The sequence below is a fragment of the Hemitrygon akajei genome, chromosome 18, assembly GCF_048418815.1.
Source record: "Hemitrygon akajei chromosome 18, sHemAka1.3, whole genome shotgun sequence".
Lineage (NCBI taxonomy): Eukaryota > Metazoa > Chordata > Chondrichthyes > Myliobatiformes > Dasyatidae > Hemitrygon > Hemitrygon akajei.
The window spans coordinates 10,617,327-10,638,075 of NC_133141.1; the positions used below are offsets into that span (position 1 = coordinate 10,617,327).

The 20,749-nt window shown below is 41.6% G+C and overlaps 1 protein-coding gene across 2 annotated transcripts in view; it reads left to right on the forward strand.

The window, feature by feature from the left end:
* The window catches only part of ccdc47 (coiled-coil domain containing 47), a 63,567-nt gene that overhangs the window by 13,487 nt on the left and 29,331 nt on the right, over positions 1 to 20,749 (forward strand). Inside the window, exons 1-5 of one of the 2 annotated variants that reach the window (XM_073070764.1) lie at positions 3,014 to 3,087; positions 14,193 to 14,464; positions 16,779 to 16,883; positions 17,933 to 18,107; positions 19,683 to 19,804. In XM_073070764.1, coding sequence (XP_072926865.1) covers positions 14,204 to 14,464; positions 16,779 to 16,883; positions 17,933 to 18,107; positions 19,683 to 19,804 — 663 coding nt within the window. In that variant the 5' untranslated portion in view covers positions 3,014 to 3,087; positions 14,193 to 14,203. Of the gene's footprint in view, positions 1 to 3,013; positions 3,088 to 14,192; positions 14,465 to 16,778; positions 16,884 to 17,932; positions 18,108 to 19,682; positions 19,805 to 20,749 lie in introns of those variants that run through there. The other variant, XM_073070765.1, reaches the window with a different exon arrangement.

Below are 20,749 nucleotides of genomic sequence, written 5' to 3' on the forward strand. Positions count from 1 at the left end.
ATATTTATTTGGGATTAAACAATACAACAAATTCTGAATGTTTCAAAGTAGTCAAAAACAGACTGGACAAATGAGATGTTTTTGGCAGAAAATTTATACAACTGTAAGAATGAACTATTTAGTCAAAATAGTGACTTCTGTCTTCTGTGGATAGTTGTATCTTCAAGCATTCTCCCTGAGAATTATTATACATCAAAGTACCACATTTAATAGTTACCGTTAATGAGATGGAAGCTCATTGTGAACACCAGAAGCTTTAAAGAAGCCTTTGTTGCTTTTTTCCTGTTGTAATCCCTGGTGTATTGAAATTGCTTACGTTTTTGTAATTTTAAACCCATTAGTTGAAAACTTGGAGAAAAAATAATAATAAATGTGTTGGAAGATCGAGTAAAGAGCCAGTTGATCATTATGTCACACACATCTCAGTCAGAAGACTGATTCGAGACAGAAATAAATTGAGCTGACTAATGAGCTATGAAACTAAGGACCCTCTTCCTCCTAGATAGATAGATACTTTATTGATCCCAAAGGAAATTACAGGGTCACAGTAACATTACAAGAGCACAGATATAAATATTAGAAGAGAAGTAGAAAGAATACACAATAAGTTACCACAGTCTAACAGGAGGGGGTTCATCACTTCCCTGGCTATAGGTTGACTCATTATAGAGCCTAATAGCTCTGTTCAGCCAAGGTGGCATGCAGAGGGTGAGAAAGAGTGTCCAAAATTGCCTGGATTTAACATAGGGTCCTTTGTTCTACCACAGTCTCTAGTGTGTCCAGTTTGACTCCTATAACAGAGCCAGCCTTTCTAATTCGTTTATTGAGCCTGTTGGTATCATCCATGTTGATTGAAGATTGTACTGGCAACGACAGACTGGTAGAACATGTGAAAGAAAGGCCTGCATACTACAAGGTGTAGAAGCGATTATGGCCCTTCTCTGTGTTGGTGCTCCACTCGGGTCTCTACCAGGTGCACCCCAGGGTACTTGTCAGTCCTCACCATCAGGGAGCAGTGCATCACCATCTCCTTTCTCTTACTAATGTTGAACTACAGATGATTCAGCTTGTAAAAATCCTGTGGCACTGTTCAGAAAGAATCGGCCAATATTTATACCTCAGCTAATACTGTCAAAGTTGTTTGCATGATCACATACTGTTCTTTGAGAAATTCTCCAGTGTATTTCTCAGATCACTATATTTCCAAATGAGGGAATGTGATTGGTTGGAAAGCACCTTGGATTTGTTAGACAGAACCAGGAGGGTTAATGAGAAGGATATGTTTACAGTGATCTACATGAAAGTATGAAGGATTTTGATATGGTTCCACATTGCAGTGGGTCATATGGATAAAGTTCCATAAAGTCAAAGCATTGGATACAAACTTAGCCAGGCGCAGGAAGCAAGGTATGGTGGATGGGGAATCAATGAACCTCTAAACTCATTAATATTATACATAATGTGTTCTCATAATATACTGTAGACATTTATTGACCCCTCATTAACTTTAACTCCCTCCACATTGAAAATATCATTGCAGATCAGCAAGTGACCATTCCTTAGGAGGATGAGGTGAGCAGGGAGAATGACAGAATCATTTTAGGCAATGTCTTGTTTTGAAGCATTTGATGTATTTTATAAGTGTGGACCATAGAGTCACAGGGAGATCATGCAAGCTCCACACAAAGAGCACCTGGGGTCAGGATTGTACCTGTGTCGCAGAAGCGATGAGGCAGTGGTACCAGCAGGAGTGCTACTGCTCCTGGCATCATGATTCTGTAACAAGAGGGCCTCTGTACTCCAATGTTTGAGGAATGAGAGGTGACCTCATTGAGATAAGAATCTGCAGGGATAGCTGCAGTGAGAATGGTTCTCATTAAAGATACTTGCTATCCAGGGAAAATCATCTTGCAGCTACTATCAGGCTGCCTGAAATCCCACCCCACCAGGTACAAGAACAGTATCTTCCCTTCAACTGGCATAAACCTAATCACCACCTCAGCATAGCAACACTGACACTTTATGCAAAAGTGGACTGTTTTGTATTCTAAGCATGTTCTTTCTTGTACAACTTGTGTATAATTTATGACAGTGCCTCTACTTCCTCAGAATGCTGCAGAGAGTCACATGTCATTAAAAACCTTGGTGAGCTTCTATAGATGTGTGGTGGAAAGTGTGCTGACTGACTGCATTACAGCCTGGTATGGGAACACCAATGCCTTTGATCCTACAAAAGGAAGTGGATTTGGTCCCTCCTAAACATTGAGCACATCTACATGACACATCCATTATCAGAGATCCCCACCAACCAGACCATGCTCTTTTCTCACTGCTGCCATCAGGTAAAAGATACAAAAGCCTCAGGACTCATAGCACCAGGTTCAAGAACAGTTACTACCCCTCAACCATCAGGCTCTTGAACAAAAGGGGATAACTGCACTCATTTCAGGACTCTTCATGATCGTCGTTTATTGCTATTTATTTATTATCTGTATTTGCATAGTTTGTTGTCCATTGATCCTGTTTACAGTTACTGTTCTATAGATTTGCAAAGTATGCCCGCAGAGAAAGAATCTCAGGGTTGTACTCTGATAATAAATTTTACTTTGAACTTTTTTTTTGCTGTTTATAATACTATGTGCCTGTGATGCTGCAGTAAGTAGAATATTCAATAAACTCGACTTTGAGAGGCAGGTTTACAGCGGGACAGAAAGGCTGTTACCGGCAACGCCGTTAGTACCAGGGTAAGTTACTAATAATGCCGTCAGTTACCAGGATGAGTTGCTGGTAACGTCGTTAGTTGCCGGGATGAGTTGTTAGTTATGCTGTTGGTTACCGAGGTGAGTTCCTAATAATGTTGTTGGTTAACGGAGTATGTTATTAGTTACACCGTCAGTTATTGGAGTGGGTTACTAGTTATGTCGGCAGTAACCAGGGTATGTTATTAATGACGTTATTATCAACTAGCGACAACTGTTCGTTATCTATAGGCGGGACCGGTAGTGACGTCTGCCGGCAATGATGTTTCCGTGCGTCATTGCTGAGAGGGCGGCACCTGGAGACCGAGCTTCGCGGAGCACGAGATAGGTAAGTGGTGGCCTTGGCCTCCCTGGTCACTGGAGGGCGGCCCGTTTTATGGAAGGGACGAGGTACTTCCCGGGATGGGCAATCTCCTGTGTCTGGAATGGTGGGGTTGGGGGTGGGGAGAGAGGGGATCCCTCCCCTGCGGGGGCGAGGGAGAGTGGGGATCCCTCCCCTACGGGGGAGGTTGATTCCTCCGTTGTGGAGCAGTGGTGATCCCTCTGCGTGGGGTTGTGGAGGAGAATGATCCCTCTACTAAACAGGTGCTGGGGAATGGGGCAGAAGGATCTCTCCTTTCTGCATTTGTAGAGGGTTGAGTGCAATTTCTCTTCTACAGAAAGTGCTGAGGGGAGGAGTCCTCTGAGGAGCTGGAAGGAGAGTGATCCTTCCTCACCGTGGGGGAAGGAGGGGGTCCCTCATGGGGGGAGGGGTAATTGGAGTTGTGTTTTACCTAGTCCACATCCCCCCCTTCGTTGTTGACAATGTTCTAATGCTGTGGAGATATGGGTTCACCTTCTTTCTGCTACTTTGAATAAACTCATTCTTCATAGATCATTGATAATAGTTTTCAAATCTAACTGCATTTATCCTGTAAATTTTTCGTTGAATGAAACCCTTTTCAATATAATAGGCCAGCTGTAATATTCTTGTTTTCCCAGTAGGTTAATTTTGTTGTTCACGTAGATCTTTTGGCAAGTTGTTTCTTAGATTTTCTAGGTCTTGCGCAAACTTCTATTTATTAAGAAGTTGCTTCTATTAAGGCAGGCGAAATTCAAAGTCACAAAAGATTCTGCAGATGCTTGAAATCTTGAACACCACACACAAAATGCTGGTGGGTGAGACCCTTTATCGACTAAAACGTCAACTGCTTATTTCTCTTCGTAGATGCTACCTGACCTGCTGAGTTCCTCCAGCGTTTGGTTGGAATTCAGAATGTAAACATTTCTACTACAGCCCATAGGGAAGTGATTTTTGGGGAAGTGCAGGTTTATCAGAGTAATGGCTGGATTTCAAGGTTTAATTCACACCGATAACTTGTTTTCAAGGAATTTGGAAGATTAAAAGGTTTGCAAAATTTGAACTGAAGGTCAGATTGAAACACTTTCAGTTAGGTGAATTTGGTTCAATTTAATGTCAGAGAATGTACACAGTATGTAATCTTATTTTCTTCCTCTTCACAGACATCCATAAAACAGAAAAAAAGTACCCAGAGAATGAATGACAGAAAACATTAGAACCCCAAAGCCCCCCTTCCCTGCCCCCCCATACACAAGCAGAGGCAGAAGCATCAACTCTCCCTACATTTGCTCCAACAAAAGCACTTGCCCTCCTCCCCCCAACATGCAAGCAATAGCACATCCCCCAAAAGGACCATGATCTAGAGCAGGGGTTCCCAACCTGGGGTGCCTGCACCCCCAGGGCATGCGAGATGGAATTTCAAGGGGTGCGACAAAGAGTGGCTTGTGTGCTTGAGTGACAAGTCACGAGTCATCACTCAGCCAGCTGTCAGTGTGCCTTGAGAAGTGATAGTAACGATTGTCCCAAGCACACTCCAGTCTCCCGCTGCCCGAGTCAGCATTGAGGATTCTCATCAGTGTTACCTGGGAAGTTACACCTCAGAGTTGAGTCTCATCAGTGTTACCTGGGAGTTACACCTCAGAGTTGAGGAGTCTCATCAATTTACTGTTTACAATTTTTTCTGAATAAATTAGAATCTAATTGCTCAATTTATATTTGCATTTTATGCACTGAGTTAAAAGCTTATTTTTTAAAGTTCAATTTGTTCACCCGCAGTATTGTATGTGGTTCAAAAATTAGAAATTAGACTTCTTCATCTTCAAATGTGATATTACTTTTGTAGGGGGTGCGAACATTAATCAAACATTTCCTAGGGGTGTGGGGCATAGAAAAGGTTGGGAACCACTGATCTAGAGTCTTGTCAAAAAACTACTGTCCATGCCAACACTTCACCATCTCAGAAAGGCTCTCTCGAGAGGCTCCTGCAACAAACCCTGGTACCTCATGGTAGTAAAAGTTAGAGGCGGAGCTGTGACCAGCAAGTTAAGAAACGCAGGCAATTTGGAAATCTGTGTTGCACAATGTGATGCAATATCAATTTGGCAGCAGAGTTTTGAATAATGTGAGATGGGGTGGGTGGACAAAGAATACATGGAGGTTATTTGCATGATCTCATTGGATGCTGGCACCAAAGGAGCTCATTGGCCTATTCCTCTTTCCCTGTTTCTCAGTACTCTATAAATTATATAGGTAGCAGATGGCACACACAGAAAATGCTGGAGGAACTCAGCAGGCCAGGCAGCATCTGTGGAAAAGAATACAGTCAGCATTTCAGGCTGAGACCCTTCATGAGTCCTGATGAAGAGTCTCGGCCTGAAACGTCGACTGTTTACTCTTTTCCATAGATGCTGCCTGGCCTGCTGAGTTCCTCCAGCAGTTTGTGTGGGCTGCTTGGATTGCCAGCATTTGCAGATTTTCTCTTGTTTGGTAGCAGATGAGTCCACCACAAGTTCATATAGACACATGAGTAAGGAGCAGTTGGCCACTTGATCCCTGGAGGCTCCTCCACCCGGGATGATTATAGATTCATCTCTGAGTTCCTATCTACCTATGGTAACCTTTCGCTCTTGAGTGTTTGTTGGTGGCAGGGGGTTGGAATGGACATCTCTGCTTCCATCTTCCAGGAAGAGAGTTCCAAAGACTTGCAAGTCTCTAAGAGAAGAGATTTCACTCTTGTTATTTTAAGTGAGGGAATTTCAAACAGTGACCTCCAGATTCTAAATTGTACAGTGAGAAGAAATGCCCTCCCTACATTTACACTGTCACAAGCCTCAAGAACTTGTATTTATCAGATGTTACTTCTCATTTTTTAAAGTCCAGCTGTTACAAGCTACCTAAAGTTTACTTGAGCTGTTTTGAATGTATTAACATCTTTCCTTAAATAAAGAGTCCAGGACTACACAGTACATCAGATGTCGTCTCACCAATGCCAAATGTAATCAGAACTAATCTTCATACTCTGTATCCGATTCCCCAAGTGGTATGTGATAAAATAACATTACAGCTCCTCCCCAAATTTTTATAGGCTTTTGTTCCTGTGAACTGTTTAAAACCCAAACAGCTTGCAAATCAGAAGTGCGGCCATAAACTAAGTTCTTAGATGACAGCCCCATAGCAACCAGCAAATTCATCCTACCTATCTCCCAAATTTCACTCATATGTATAGACAGGTGTATGTGAGCTGGTGCGGGCCTGTGTTTGCTTTCCTAATTACTCGCTGTCCCTGCACGTACCTATCTTTTACCAGTCATGAACCAGGACAGCCAAATCCTGCTGCATCTCAGCTCTACAGTCTGTCACAACTTGATAATTTTATTTTTCTTGCTAAATAGACAACTTCACATTTCTCTCTTCACCAGATCTTTGCCCACTCACTTAACCCCGTGTACCCACATATTCTTTTCACATATGTGTCATCACCAGATTGGATTCCTTCATTCATATTATGTACATAAATTGTCATGTAAAACTTGAGGACCCAGCACTGATCCTTCTGGCACTCTGCTGTTGCATCTTACCAATTAAAAAAAGGCTATTGATTGCTGTAGCCAGTCAATTATCTTGCACTACAGCATAAGCTTTTATTTTCTGCAATAATCTTTAATGTGGTGCTTTATCCAGTGCCTTCCCGAAATCTTAGTACTGATTCATTTTGATTCATGGTGTATGTTATATTTCTTCAAATAATCATTAAATTAATTAAACGTGATTTCATTTTCCAAAAAAAAACAAGGTGACTTAGATTACCTTGAATTTTTCTAACATTTTCTGAAAGATGTATGTTAAGCAAACTGGTTTGTAATTTCCTGCTTTGTGTCTATATTAAAATGTAACAATCTTTCTTCGATGCAACACACGCAAAATGCTGGAGGAACTCAGCAGGCCAGGCAGCATCTATGGGAAAGAGTACAGTTGACGTTTCAGGCCGAGACCCTTCGGCAGGAGGTCCTGATAGAGGTTTACAAGACTCTTGAGAGGCAGAGATAGAGTAGACAGAGAATATCTGTTACCCAAGGTTGAAATGACTAATACCAGGAGGACATGTATTGAAGGTGAGAGGGGTTGTTTATTTTTACTCAGAGTGGTGGATACCTGGAATGTGTTGCCTGCTACGGTGGTGGAAGAAAATACATTAGAGGCTTTTAAGAGACATTTGGATAGGCACATGGATGTGAGGAAGATGGAGGGATATGGATATGGTGTAGGGAGGAGGGATTAGTGTTTGGGTGTTTTTGATTTGCTTTTTAGCTGGTACAGCACAACATTGTGGGCTGAATGGCCTGTTCCTGTGTTGTACTGTGCTAGGTTCTCTCTTCTCCCCTCTTCCATGTGCAGACGAAACAAAAACCTGAAAGATGAGGGATAACCTTTATAGATTTTTATAAAATCATCAGGTTTTTGTAACTTCTACCCATGGAAGAAGGGAGAAGAGAGAATTCGCAGGGTGGGTGGAGTCTATGATTATACAGGATGTGAGGAAGATGGAGGGATATGGATATGGTGTAGGGAGGAGGGATTAGTGTTTGCGTGTTTTTGATTTGCTTTTTAGCTGGTTCGGTACAACATTATGGGCTGAATGGCCTGTTCCTGTGTTGTACTGTGCTAGGTTCTATGTATTCTGACTTTTCCCACCCTCCGTATCCTTTACCAGCCCATCAAATCAATTTGCCCTCTCCTCCTTCTCCGTACTCCTTAATACTTGTATCATCTCACATCTCCATTGCCACCTTGTTTTCTTCAGAAAGTCACAAAAAAAATTTCAGTTGAAGGAGATCTGAAATTTTAAAAAATGCTGGAAACACGCCAGGTCAGGCAGTATATGCACAGGAAGGAACAGAAGTTAACATTTCAGCTTGAATACCCTTAGTCAGTTCAAATTGGGGAGATGAGAGCAGGGTTTGGTGTCTAGTGGGGTGAAGTAGTATTTTAATGCTGTACCCTTTGTGTGGAGTTTGGGGCCAGTCAATTTCTACTGTCTGGAACACTGAGAGGCTGTGACATTGTTGCATTGCTTTATAGTTGACACTCGGAAAAGTCTCAGCGCCACTGAAGATGAATCTAAGCTTATCATAAGACTAAAGGACAGCCTAGAGTAGAATCTGGGCTTTGGGATGAAATGTATGCTGTTTATGGCAGAGGTTCACCTTGTGGGGTAGGGCATTCTACCAATATCTCAAAGTTAATTGATGATATGGCAAGTTTTATGAAAAAAAAGAGTACTGGAAAATTCTTTCTCGGGTTTAACTAACTGGACAGAAAGTCAATGTAATATGTTAGCTTTCGGCTTCTATCCCCATCCGTTCCAGCCCTAATAAAGCGACCCAGCCTAAAACGTCAACTCTTTATTCCTCTCCATAGATGCTCCCTGAACGGCTGAGATCCTCTAGTGCTTTGTGTGTGTTACGCTTGTCTTTTCAAAAAGCCTTGTCTTGGTTTCCCCATGATTATAGTTGCACAAAACTGGAATTTGTGGGATTCGATCAAGGGCTGGCTAATGGATATAATGCAATAAGCTGCCTTTGCATTGACTGGACTGCCACAAAGATCAGTGCCTGTGCCTCTGTTAGAATCAAAGTCCCATCTTAGTTGATGAAACTGGGGAAATAAATTGCAAGGACACAGTGCGAAGGGAAGAGTGGATAAGAAAGTTGCAGATGTGTTGTAGAGAAATATACTTTTAAAAAGCTGACAGGCGTGGAAGCAAGTACTATATAAGCCCTCCTCGCAAGGGGATTGGAATGCTGCCGTCAGCAAGATTTCTAGGGCTTTGGGGTAACACCTCAAATGCATAAGGGTTGTGCTATCTTTTAGGACTAATGAGAACTTTATTTTCAGTGTTGCCAATCTTTGGACTAATCTATTCCGAGTGACTGCAGATGTTCATCCATGGAGCTTATTCAATACTGAAATCAAAACATTTTTGGATACATATCAAGGGATTTGGGCTTGCTTGAGGGCAAAGAGTAAGATAGGTGAGCAGCTGTGTTCTTTCTAAGTGGTTTGAGAGAACCTATGGTGTTTATTACTACGTTGAGGCCACCTGATTTGTCATTTAGTGTATAGCTTGGGGTTACTTTAATGCACTGTGTGTGGTGTGAGGAGAATCCAAATTAAGCTAGTGACTTTTAAAAGTGCTTGTTTGGCACTCTTATTGAACCCAAGTTTATCCTGAGCATTGCCAGCTGCACTAACTACCAGCCCTTGGCTTGCATGTTATATAGGACAAAGTTGCATGTATTAACTTTGAAACCCATGGTATCTACATTTTGCGCTGTAATTTTAAATGTTACATCCTTTATGTTGCTGTTGTTTGGAGCTCGCTGTAGCACTTAGATGACAGCAACAGTTCAGCTGAATATATCTTTGGCATTCGGTGTCTATGACTGAAACAACTGATAAAACACGTAAATTTGGGGAATGCTTGACAGCCATTGGAAGCCCCTGCATTTAATTCTGTTGTGAAATAGAATCACTGTGAATCCCTGCTGTGAAGTACCAGTATTAGTGCTGACTCAGGAACAGTTGCTTTCCTGTGTCTTGTTTCATATTGAGAAGCAGCTGTTGATTGGCCCTGATCCAAGAGAGCGAGCACTTCAATCAGTATCCCAGCAGCAAGCCTTGAGGCCTGATGGACTAATCTGTCTTTCAGAGTCTGCCAGTTATAGAATGGTGAGAGGCACAAGAGATTCTGCAAATACTGGAAATCTAGAGTAACACACACACAAAATACTGGAGGAGCTCAGCAAGTCAGGATTGATAAAAATTTGTAGCCCAAAACATCAACTGCTTATTCCCTCCGTAGAGGCTGCCTGACTTGCTGAGTTCCTCCAGCATTTTGGGGAGTGCCGTGAATTGGGAAGAGCAGATAATGGTGAATTGGCGAGTGAAACAAAGATTATCGTTGATCCTGGCTTCTGCCTTGTTGGCCTTTTAGACTCTGTTCAGTAGTTGTTTATGCTAAATCCAATAATTAGGCTGCCTTTTGTTTGACAATGTGGCTAAACACCATCTCCAATTCTAATTTGGCCCAAATCACTGCACAAGTCCGTTCACTGAATTGTTGATTTTAGCATCTTAATATACAAAGTTCAAAGTAAATTTATTATCAAAAAGACACATATGTCACATATACAACCCTGAGATTTGTTTTCTTGCAGGCATTCATGGTAAATACAATAGAATTAATGAAAAACTGCACACGAAGACAACCAATGTGCAAAGGAGAACAATCCGTGCAAATACAAAAAGAAAAGAACGAAACAGAATAATAATTAATAAATTTGCAATAAATCTCAAGAACATGAGAATGAGTCCCTAGGTTGTGGAATCAGTTCAGTGTTGAGGTTAGTGAAGTTGAGCCTAATGGTTGAGGGGTAATAATTGTACCTGAGTCTGGTGGTGTGGGTCCTGAGGCTCCTGTACCTCCTTCCTGATGGCAGCAGTGAGAAGAGAGCATGTCCTGCGTGGTGGGCGTCCTGATGATGGATGCTGTTTTCCTGCAACAACGCTCCATGTAGATGTGCTCAATGGTGGGGAGGGCTTTACCCGTGATGGACTGGGCCGTATCCACGACTTTTTGTAGGATTTCACTTTCAAGGACATTGGTGTTTCCATACTAGACTGTGATTCAACCAGACAATATACACTCCACTGCTCATCTATAGAAGTTTGTCTAAGTTTTAGATGTCATGCCGAATCTTTGCAAGCTTATAAGAAAGCAGAGACACTGCTGTACCTTCTTGTAATAGCATTTACGTGCTGGACCCAGGACAGATCCTCTGAAATGGTAACACCAAGGAGTTTAAAGTTGCTGATCCCCAATGAGGACTGGCTCATGGCCCTCTGATTTCCTCATGTAGTCAATAATCAGCTCCTTAGTCTTGCCAACATGGAGTGAGAGGTTGTTGAGCCACTCAGCCAGATGTTCAATCTCCCTCCTATATGTTGATTCATCACCATCCAAAAAATGGCATCTGCTGTTGACCTATTGTGATGGTAGGCAAATTGGGATGGATTCAAGTTGCTCCTCAGGTAGGAGTTGATGTGTTTCATCACCAACCTCTCAAAACACTTCATCACAATAGATGTAAGTGCGACTGGACGATAGTGAGGTAGGTTGCCAGTGTACTAGTTCGGGCACCAGTATAATTGAAGTAGGTGGGTATCTCAGAATGCCCTTTTAAAATTGTTTGCAGACTATATTTCATATATCATGTTAAAGATTATGTCGCACAGATTTTGCTCAAAATGCCCTCTATCCTTATCATATCCATAGAAACTTCTTTTCAGAACAATGCTGTTCAATGCAGTCTCGAGGGGTGCAAACTTGCTAGAGAGGGTGGCTATTCAATGACTTTTGCTCCTTTGGTTGTACCAGGAGCTCAGAATGATTTGCTTTCACTCCAGTTCTGTAGTTTCCAAAGTGGTGGATAAGGGTAGCGTGGGAGCCATAGATGCTGCCCCAATTGGTGATGCTCTTGTTTATGCTGGGTTTTTGCGTACTTCTGATGTATGAATTTAGTGGTTCACACTTTCTGGCACCTTGGCATGAACCATTATTGTGTATTTCATGAGCACAATGGGCATGACATCTCTGCTGAGTGAAACTCGACTTGCGACTGGGACTGTTCACCTGGGAAAGGCCACTCAACTGGTTTTGCTTATCCTGCCATTGGATTTGGAGGATTTTTCAAAGACAGTGTTGCTGGTACCTCTCATTTACTTTGAGAAGCTTGCTGTAAGCCACCCAAGCATCAGGAGCATTGAGGTGGGCAGGAATCATTGCTGTCTGATAGACCGTGAGTTTTGTGTTCATCTTGAGGCCTTGATAGTCAAATCTACTTTTTGTCAGACTGCCACAGACTGTATTGGCACACCAAAGGGGATGGTGGATTTCATCATCATCAGTGTCTGCCTTTGCTGAGAGGTGGCTTGAGTGGTCCATGCTTTCCAGGCTGGTCTTGTGGGCCTTTATTGTTGGAAGTCTTTGAATGTTGGAGGTAGAAAGAAAAGAATAGAGTAGAACTTTATTCTCATTGCTAAAAACAATGAGATTGTGGTGTTACTCCAGTCCATGCAAAACAGACATTTGCAATGCAGGCAGTATGGCTTAATTTTTTTTTAATTCCCATATTTGCATGCAACAAGTGACTTTGATGCTCCATAACACTCAAAGGCCATTGGCAAGCCAGTGATTCAGCTGCACAACAGCCCCCGGAAAGAAGCTGTTTTTCAGTCTTGGCTGAGATATTCCTGTATCTCCTACCAGATGGCAGGAGACTGAACACAATGTCCAGGATGGGATGGGTCTTTAACGGTATTATGAGTGCGCTGTAGACATCGCGAGTTGTAGATTGTCTCTAGGTCCTGTAGTTGAGTCCCAATGATGTGCTGAACCGTCCTAATTGCCCATTGGCTGAAGCTAGAGTACCACACTGTCAATCCATATGACAGTATGCTCTGTGTCACACATTGATAAAAGTTGGCCAGCAATTTTTGGGGTAGATTTGCTCTCCTTAAGCACCTCAGGTAGTATAGAAAGTGGGTAAAAGATTTACTGCACTAACCAGGAATATGTAATTGCTCCTGCTCGTGATTCTACATTGATAGGTAAGCTAGCAAGTAGAAACACATGCAATAAGAGATTCTACTGCAAGATACAGTGATAGAGTGGTACAGCACAGAAACAGGCCCTTCAGCCCACCACGCCCATGCTGACTTTACCCATCTGCACTAATCTCATATGCTTGAATTGTGTCCAAATCTTTCGATGTCATGCCTATTAAAGTGCCCATCTGTGAACGTTTCTTTGTGTACCTGATTCCAGCATCTCCTCTGGCAGCGTGTTCCAGATATCCACCGTTTATGTAAACAAAAAGCCTTTCCCCTTAGATCACCTTTAAAACTCATTCACCTCACCTTAAACCTATGCCCTCTGTGCTTTCATACCTCTATCCATAGGGAAAAGATCTTGACTATTCTATCCTATCAATGCCTCTGATAATTTTATATACCTCTACCAAGCTGCCCCTCGGCCTCCTTGTCTCCAGGCAAAACAAGTCCAATCTATCCAATCTCTCCCTATAACTTCAATCCCTGTCCTCCAATCCAGGAAATATCCTGGCAAATCTCCAATGCAAGTATAAACTTTAAAAAAAGAATGAGCAGCATGATTAAATGTTGGTCCTTAAAAGCTGTATTTAATGGGGAATAAGAAAATGGCAGATATGCCAAGGGAAATAATCTTGAAAATAGAGACAGTCTGTTAATGAGGATTATTACAATGCCCTTCACTAAAGAATCATTGAAAGTTGAAAGTTTGCTTTCCTAAGTGATCTTCAGATAGGGAGTTCTTGAAAATTTCCAAACTGAATGATGTTTCATTAGATAGGGATGTTAAGGGCTACTGAACTAAGTCAAAGTCAAAGATGAGTTTATTGAAGCACTACTACATCAACTCAGGCCTAGGGAGCCGGCATCGGGCAAAAGTATTGAAGCAACATACACAAAATGCTGGAGGAACTCAGCAGGCCAGGCAGCATCTATGGGGAAAAAAAAGTACAGTTGGCATTTTAGGCTAAGACCCTTCAGCAGGACTGGAGGGGAAAAAGTGATATGTGCACAAGTACGTATATGCATGGGTCCAGTGAAAAACTTACTTGCAGCAGCATCACAGATATAGGGTATCAGATAGACAACATTCACAAGAAAAACAAAGCAACAAAACGAACCGTTTTTGCATGAAAGAACATAATTGGAACAAAAAAAAGCAGTCCATTTTAGTGCAGAAGTGATCAGAGTGGTCATAATGTTGCTAAGCTGGCAATTTGGGTTTTGCTGGTTGGTTTAAGAACAGAATGATTGAAAGGAAGTAACTGTTTTTGAACCTGTAAATGGGTTTACAATGTAGATCAGTCACGGTCTAATTGAATGGTACGTTAGGCTTCAGGGTCTGAGTGCCTCCTACAGGAAAGAGGAAGTGGATCAGAAAAGTCAGTTTTTGTACACTTATTCCTTATTCTATTTATCTGCAGGCTGAAACATCATGCGGCTCTACCTTCTGTTTCTTCTCCTCCTCGTGCAGGGCTGTAGCCTTGCTGTTGGTAATTTTGATGACTTTGATGACACAGATGACATTGTAGAATACGACGATAATGACTTTGCAGAGTTTGAAGACACAACTGACGATGCCACCGAGGAGGTTCTGCAAAAAGTCACGACTGTACAAGATGACGAGGAGGAGGCGACTGTGGAACTGGAGGAGCAGGATGATAATCAGGATTTTGAGGATCCAGATATAGTTGGAGTAAGTGTTACACCACTCCATGGCCAGTTAATGGTTATATCTTCATCTAGGGTAGGAGTGGAGACCACAAGTTTTTCCACAAGTCTGTCTGAGCCACTTGGTCTGCTATGATGAGAACTGGCAGAGTTTTGTGAGCAGTACTGTCGAATGGAGATCAGGAACTCAGCTTTCTGCCTAAAACAACACCCCAGGTATTTTTATCCACATTAACTACATGGACCAATCCCATCTATCCCTGCAACACACAAACAGTTGTTGGTTTCCTTTTCATGGGCACTTTTAACAATGGCTTGTGTCAAAGAATTATATATGTTGCTAAAATCCTATTTTATTTTATTTCTGATTATTTTAAACTGATATCCGATTGCAACCATTTAAAATAATGTGACATTTAACCTTATAACCCATTATAGATTTGAATTCCTGAGGCATCCAAGCTCTCTTTTTTTAAATTAGTCCATCCTGTACCTAAAATAGTAATGTGACCATTTCCTTGCTCAATACAAAAGAGGTACTGAGTGCTCTATATTGTAGGTTTTTATGCTAGAATATTACATCACTGTCTCTCGAATTCCCTTGCACCCGTTTCTTCCCATCTCTCTGTGATATTTAATTGCCTGGTCTGTCTTTAGCCTTGTTTCATTAACTGGTTTGTATTCTGACACTCCTGTTTTTGTGCTTATTCTCTGGGTATTACTGTATGCAGTTTTCACATGAGCAATCTTTTCACTGATTGCTGGTCCACATCATTTTATTATAGTTATTCTTTTTGGTCTCTTATCCTTTCTTATATCATTATTCCACTTTCATATATGTGGACTTTCTCATTCAGGCTTTAGATTCATCAGTTGTTCATTCATCTCAATAACTAACACTTTCTCTGCAGCAACATTTCATTAAATGGGGTTGCCCATTTTGAGGATAATAATTAGTCGTCCGTTTAACTCCAAGGGGGGAGAAAAACTGCCTATTTCAGTTTTAAAAATTTCAGTGGGAGGATGACGCAAGGGAGAGCCCCGCATGTGTCTGAAGCACCAATGATCTGTGTTGCTGCTGATTGGGCAGGATTGTGTGTTTTATTTATTAATTTATTTAGAAATGCAGTGTGGAACAAGCCTTTACTGCACCAGCAGCCCCCAATTTAACCCCAGCCTAATCATATGACAATTTACATTGACCAATGTAAAGACATACCAACCGGGTATGTCTTTGGAATGTGGGAGGCAACCGGAGCACCTGGAGGAATCCCACACACACTCAAGAAGCAACATACAGAAGACCCCAGAACTGAACTCCCAACTGCTACTGTGGTTATCCTCCATAAGACAGTAATCCCTCAGTACCATACTGTCTGTCAGTTTGAATTGTGTGCTCAATTCTCTAGATTTGGATTTAAACTAGAACTTGCCTCTAGAGCAGGAGGTTTCCAACATGGGGTCCATGGACCCTTTGTTTAATGGTAAGGTCCATGGTATAAAAAAGGTTGGGGACCCCTGCTCTAGAGCTACACACACAAAGTGCTGTAGGAACTCAGCAGATCATACAGCATCTATGGAAATGAATAAACAGTTAACATTTCAGGCTGAGAACCTTCAGGACTGAAGCCCCTCTACCTCTAAAGAGAGTACCAATGAGCTATGCTGAAGCTAGATCACTTAAGATTAGTCATTAACATTGGAGCCTATATACAGTGGCCATTTTATTAGGTACCTCCTGTACCTAATAAAGTGGTCACTGAGTGTATGTTCTTGGTCTTCTGATGCAGTCCATTCACTTCAAGGTTTGACACCTGCGCTCAGAGATGACCTTCTGCACACCACTGTTGTAATGCGTTCCTGTAGGCCTGAACCAGTCTGGCTATTCTCCTCTGACCTCTCTCATTAGAAAGGTACTTTCATCCACAGAACTGCCACTCACTGGATGTTTTTGTTTTTCGTGTCGATCTCTGTAAATTGTAGAGACTGTTGTGCTTGAAAATCCTGGGAGGTCAGCAGTTTCTGAGATACTCAAACCAATACCATCTGGCATCAACAATCATTCCACGATCAATATCACTTAGATCATATTTCTTCCCCATTCTGATGTTTGGTCTGAACAACAATTGAACCTCTTGACCATGTCTGCATGCTTTTATGCATTGAGTTGCTGCCACGTGATTGGCTGATTAGATATTTGTATCAACAAGCAGGTGTACCTAATAAAGTGGCCATTGAGTGTATATAACGTTACTTTAAATTGGTTTCATTGTTTGTTGGGTTTGACTTGTTATAATTCAAGTTGTATAGATTTTGCTCTTGTGTTCAATATGTGACAGGAAGGAGATGCAGAAGGAGAGCCGTTTGACGATGAAGAATTTGAAGGTTATGAAGAAGCAGACAGACCTTCCAGCAGAAGCAAAGATCCAATTAAAATTGTTAATGTAAGTACCGAGCAGTAATTGCATTATATTACATTGTCTCTTGCTTACAAAATCTGACATAGCCTCTAGATGACTTGAGATTCAAAATTGTAAACCTGCGGTACTGAAGCTCAGGAACTGGGAGATACTCAAGCTGGATTCCCATTTGTCAGTGGATTTATATTAGCAGAGTTAGTCTCTATTTAGTGATACAGTGCAGAGAAGGCCCTTCTGGCCCTTTGAGCAGCACCAACCCAGCAACTCCGATTTAATCTTCACCTAATCACGACACAATTAACCTATCCAGTATGTCTTTGGACTCTGAGAGGAAACTGGAGCACCCGGAGAAAACCCCCACATTCCACAGGGAGGACATACAGACTCTTACAGAGGATGCTGGGATTGAACTCCAAACTCTGTCCCAAGCTGTAATAGGGAAAAAGTAGCCAGGAAAGCCCCAGCTTTCCCCTGCTGTGGAAGTTACTTTCCTTTTCTTCACTGGGAAGTGTACAGGGAGCAGTGCTTCAGAGCCTAGGAGAAGGGCTTGTGGTGCAGTACTAAAGAATTGGCGGTGGGTACAGCTGGACATCTGTAGCTGGGCTCCCAGTGGACATCTATGTCCTGCACCACACCGAAAGGAACAGTATAGTCCAAGGTGAGGAAGCTAAGGCCCACACTTTCAGGGCACAAGCAGCATGAGTGACAGTCCCAGACCCAAGAGCAGGGAGGGTGGAGCTCCTTGTATCCTATTGGATTGGTGGCACTTAAAATAAGATAGTGTTACGAAGGGGCAATGTGTTCATACAAGCTCAGCTTGGAATGAAGGTAAGGACTGGGAAAAAGCAGCTTATAGTTCTTGAAACCCAAGGAAAGACTAAAATTTTAAGAATTTTCTGTGTGTGCTTGTGTGGAGAGGTGATTGTGATAAGGTTTGTTGTAATGTGGAGAGAATGCAGTTAATTGAGATAGTACTGCAAAGCTGTTGGTAGTACTCTACTGCTAACATTGAATTTGTTTTAATATGATTCTCAATTCAAGTTTATGACAACATGTTCTCCAACTCTGGTTAGGTTCCCCATCACCTACAAAACAGCTGGGAGAGCTACTACATGGAGATTCTGATGGTGACAGGCCTTTTGGCTTACATCATGAACTACATCATAGGTAAAAACAAAAACAGTAGACTGGCTGCTGCGTGGTTCAACTCTCACAAGGAACTACTAGAGGGCAACTTTTCCCTTGTTGGTGAGTCCAAGTCAATAATTCTTTGGTTTGAGCTTTGTTCAATAAATGGTGTCTGGGGTTCCTGGCCCTTAACATTTTATTGATTCTGCTCTTCATCTGCAACAATGGTCATTTCAGAAGGTCTCTCCTTGGCACATTAAAGCAGTTGAATATGAAACTTCTAACCCATCTTTATTTTTCAAAATTGAGGATTGAACTGGGGTTTATTTCTAGTTGTATGGTGTTCATTTTCTGAAAAAATAATCATATAAAATATCAAAATAAAAAATACTGATCTCGGCACGATTCTTCTATTCTCTGCACCCCCACCTCCCACTGCATCCCTATCAGCATTTCTGTAAACCTGTAGAGGAGGATATCATTTCCTGTGAAACCTCACAGAACCGAATGTGAGACAAGGAATCTGTTAGACTCACTCTGGGCAAATCTCCCGAGGTCTGCTCAGATCGGCCAACAGTAAAGCCCATAACTTGGCTTTTCACAAATGTGAACTGAATGTAAGCCTTCTGCATGACAGAGTGCCAGCCCCATGAAACTACCAGTTCTCTGAATCCGATGGGGCATTGGTGACCCCTGCAAATTTCATAGGTGTCTCAGGCTGGGAAAATTGCTGACTGAAAACACAAATGCAATGGACCCATTCAAATGAATCAGGAGCCTTACTTGGTATAAATTGTTTGTTTAACATTTTCAATTATTTTAAAGTCTTTTAGATTAAAATTTATAATTATTTTGTCATTTTGTTTTAATAATATAGAATGATTTCCAACATTTCCGGATCATGTTTATTATCACTGTTTCAAATGGTGAGGGCCTTTACTGACAGATGCGGCCTCGTTGAGGCATAGCCTTTTGAAGGTGTCCTCATCGGTCGGAAAGGTTGTATCTGTGATGGAGCTAGCTGAGTCTGCAACCCCCTGCAGGTTTTTTGATCCTGCACATTGGGCTAAGCATGCATCCCTGAGGTGTGCTTGTGTTGGTTGTCAGCGATGAGGAGATTTTATTAGCGATCTCGTGGATTTACTACATGGGACTGGGAAAGCACCTTAGGAAGAAATGAGGACCAACGTTTGAGAGGAACACTGGGTCATAGTATTCATGATAACACGAGGAGGAGTAAGTCAGTTAGCCCCTTCAACCTGCTTCATTCTATAAGATCATGGCTTGATCCAGTCTCATCCTTAGCACCATTTTCCTGCTTTCTCTCCACACTTTTTGAATCCCTTGTATTTCAGAAGGAAAGCAATGGACCATGGTATTCCCAGAGAGAAGTTATCCATTGATGCAGGCTAACATATTGAGTAACATTCAAGCACTGTAACCATAACTGATTTCCCTCACCTCCAAAAACTTTTCATAGCCTTGGGGATGCTTGTAGTTACATTGTGCCTTCCCACTTGTTATCCCAGCAGACGAGCTCTGTGGTTCAGTGCTATCATTTATGCACTTGGAGCGGCAGTTGGTTGGTTTAGTTTTAATTGGTTATAGCGGTAAACAGTTGGTCCGATGATGATTTCTCACAAACGGTTTCACACAGTGAGATCCAGCAGCTAATATGATTTCTTTTATTTGCAGGGGATGATGGGATTAATAAAGAACCTACCAGCACAGGGAAACTGAACCAAGAAAATGAACACATCTACAATCTGTGGTGTTCAGGGAGAGTATGTTGTGAGGGAATGCTAATTCAGCTAAAGGTGCAAACCCTACTTAAATTCAATCTCGCAGTTTGAATAATCTGTGACTAAACCATTGCATATTTTGTATGTTTTAAATTTATATTTTTTTAACAATCCACAAATTAAAAGTTATTTTGTTCTGCCAGGCTTTAAGTTTGTGTTAAAATTTGAACTTGCAAATCCGTCATTGTCAAGAACAAAAAGGGAAGTAGTGAAAAACACTGGAAACCCACTGCATTGTCCCACCAAATACCCCTTTTGGCACATTCAGCAAAAGTTAGATGAAGTAATCGCTCTGAATACTTTCATCAAGCACTCTTAGGGCAGCTACAGCATGGGATAGATTCAGAGTAATGCTTCATATCCAGTGCTTAACACAAACCTTTGAACCCATCTGACCCGTTTGTTTCAAAAGCAAATCACGTGACATTCTGAGTGGGCTGATAGTTGTGAATGTGGAGAACCAATTAAAATTAGATTCAAAATGCATGAGTTGGAGGTTGTTGCCAACTGCAGCAACCTCTCTGCACCCTAACTACTCTGTTTAGTAGGGTCAACAGTTAGAAAAAGATTGTGTTGTGACTGTCAGGCTTTATTTATCAGACCTCTTCTTTTAAAAAAAAGTAAATTTATTATCAAAGTATGTATGTGTCTTCAAATATTACCCTGAGATTCATTTTTGCAGCATTTATGGAAAATAAAGAAATATAGAATTTATGAAGAAAACATATATGTAAATAAAGACTGACAAACAGCCAATGTGCAAAAGATGACATTGTGCAAATAAAAAAAAACTGAGAACACAAATTATAGAGTTCTTGAAAGGGAGTCTAGGTTATAGAATCATTTCAGATTGAGGTGAGTGAAATTATACTTGGAAACATCTCAAGCAGCTGCATGCCAATATATTGCTTTAAAGTACAGGAAATCATGTGGGAAGCATCCAGAAATCAGGGAATGATG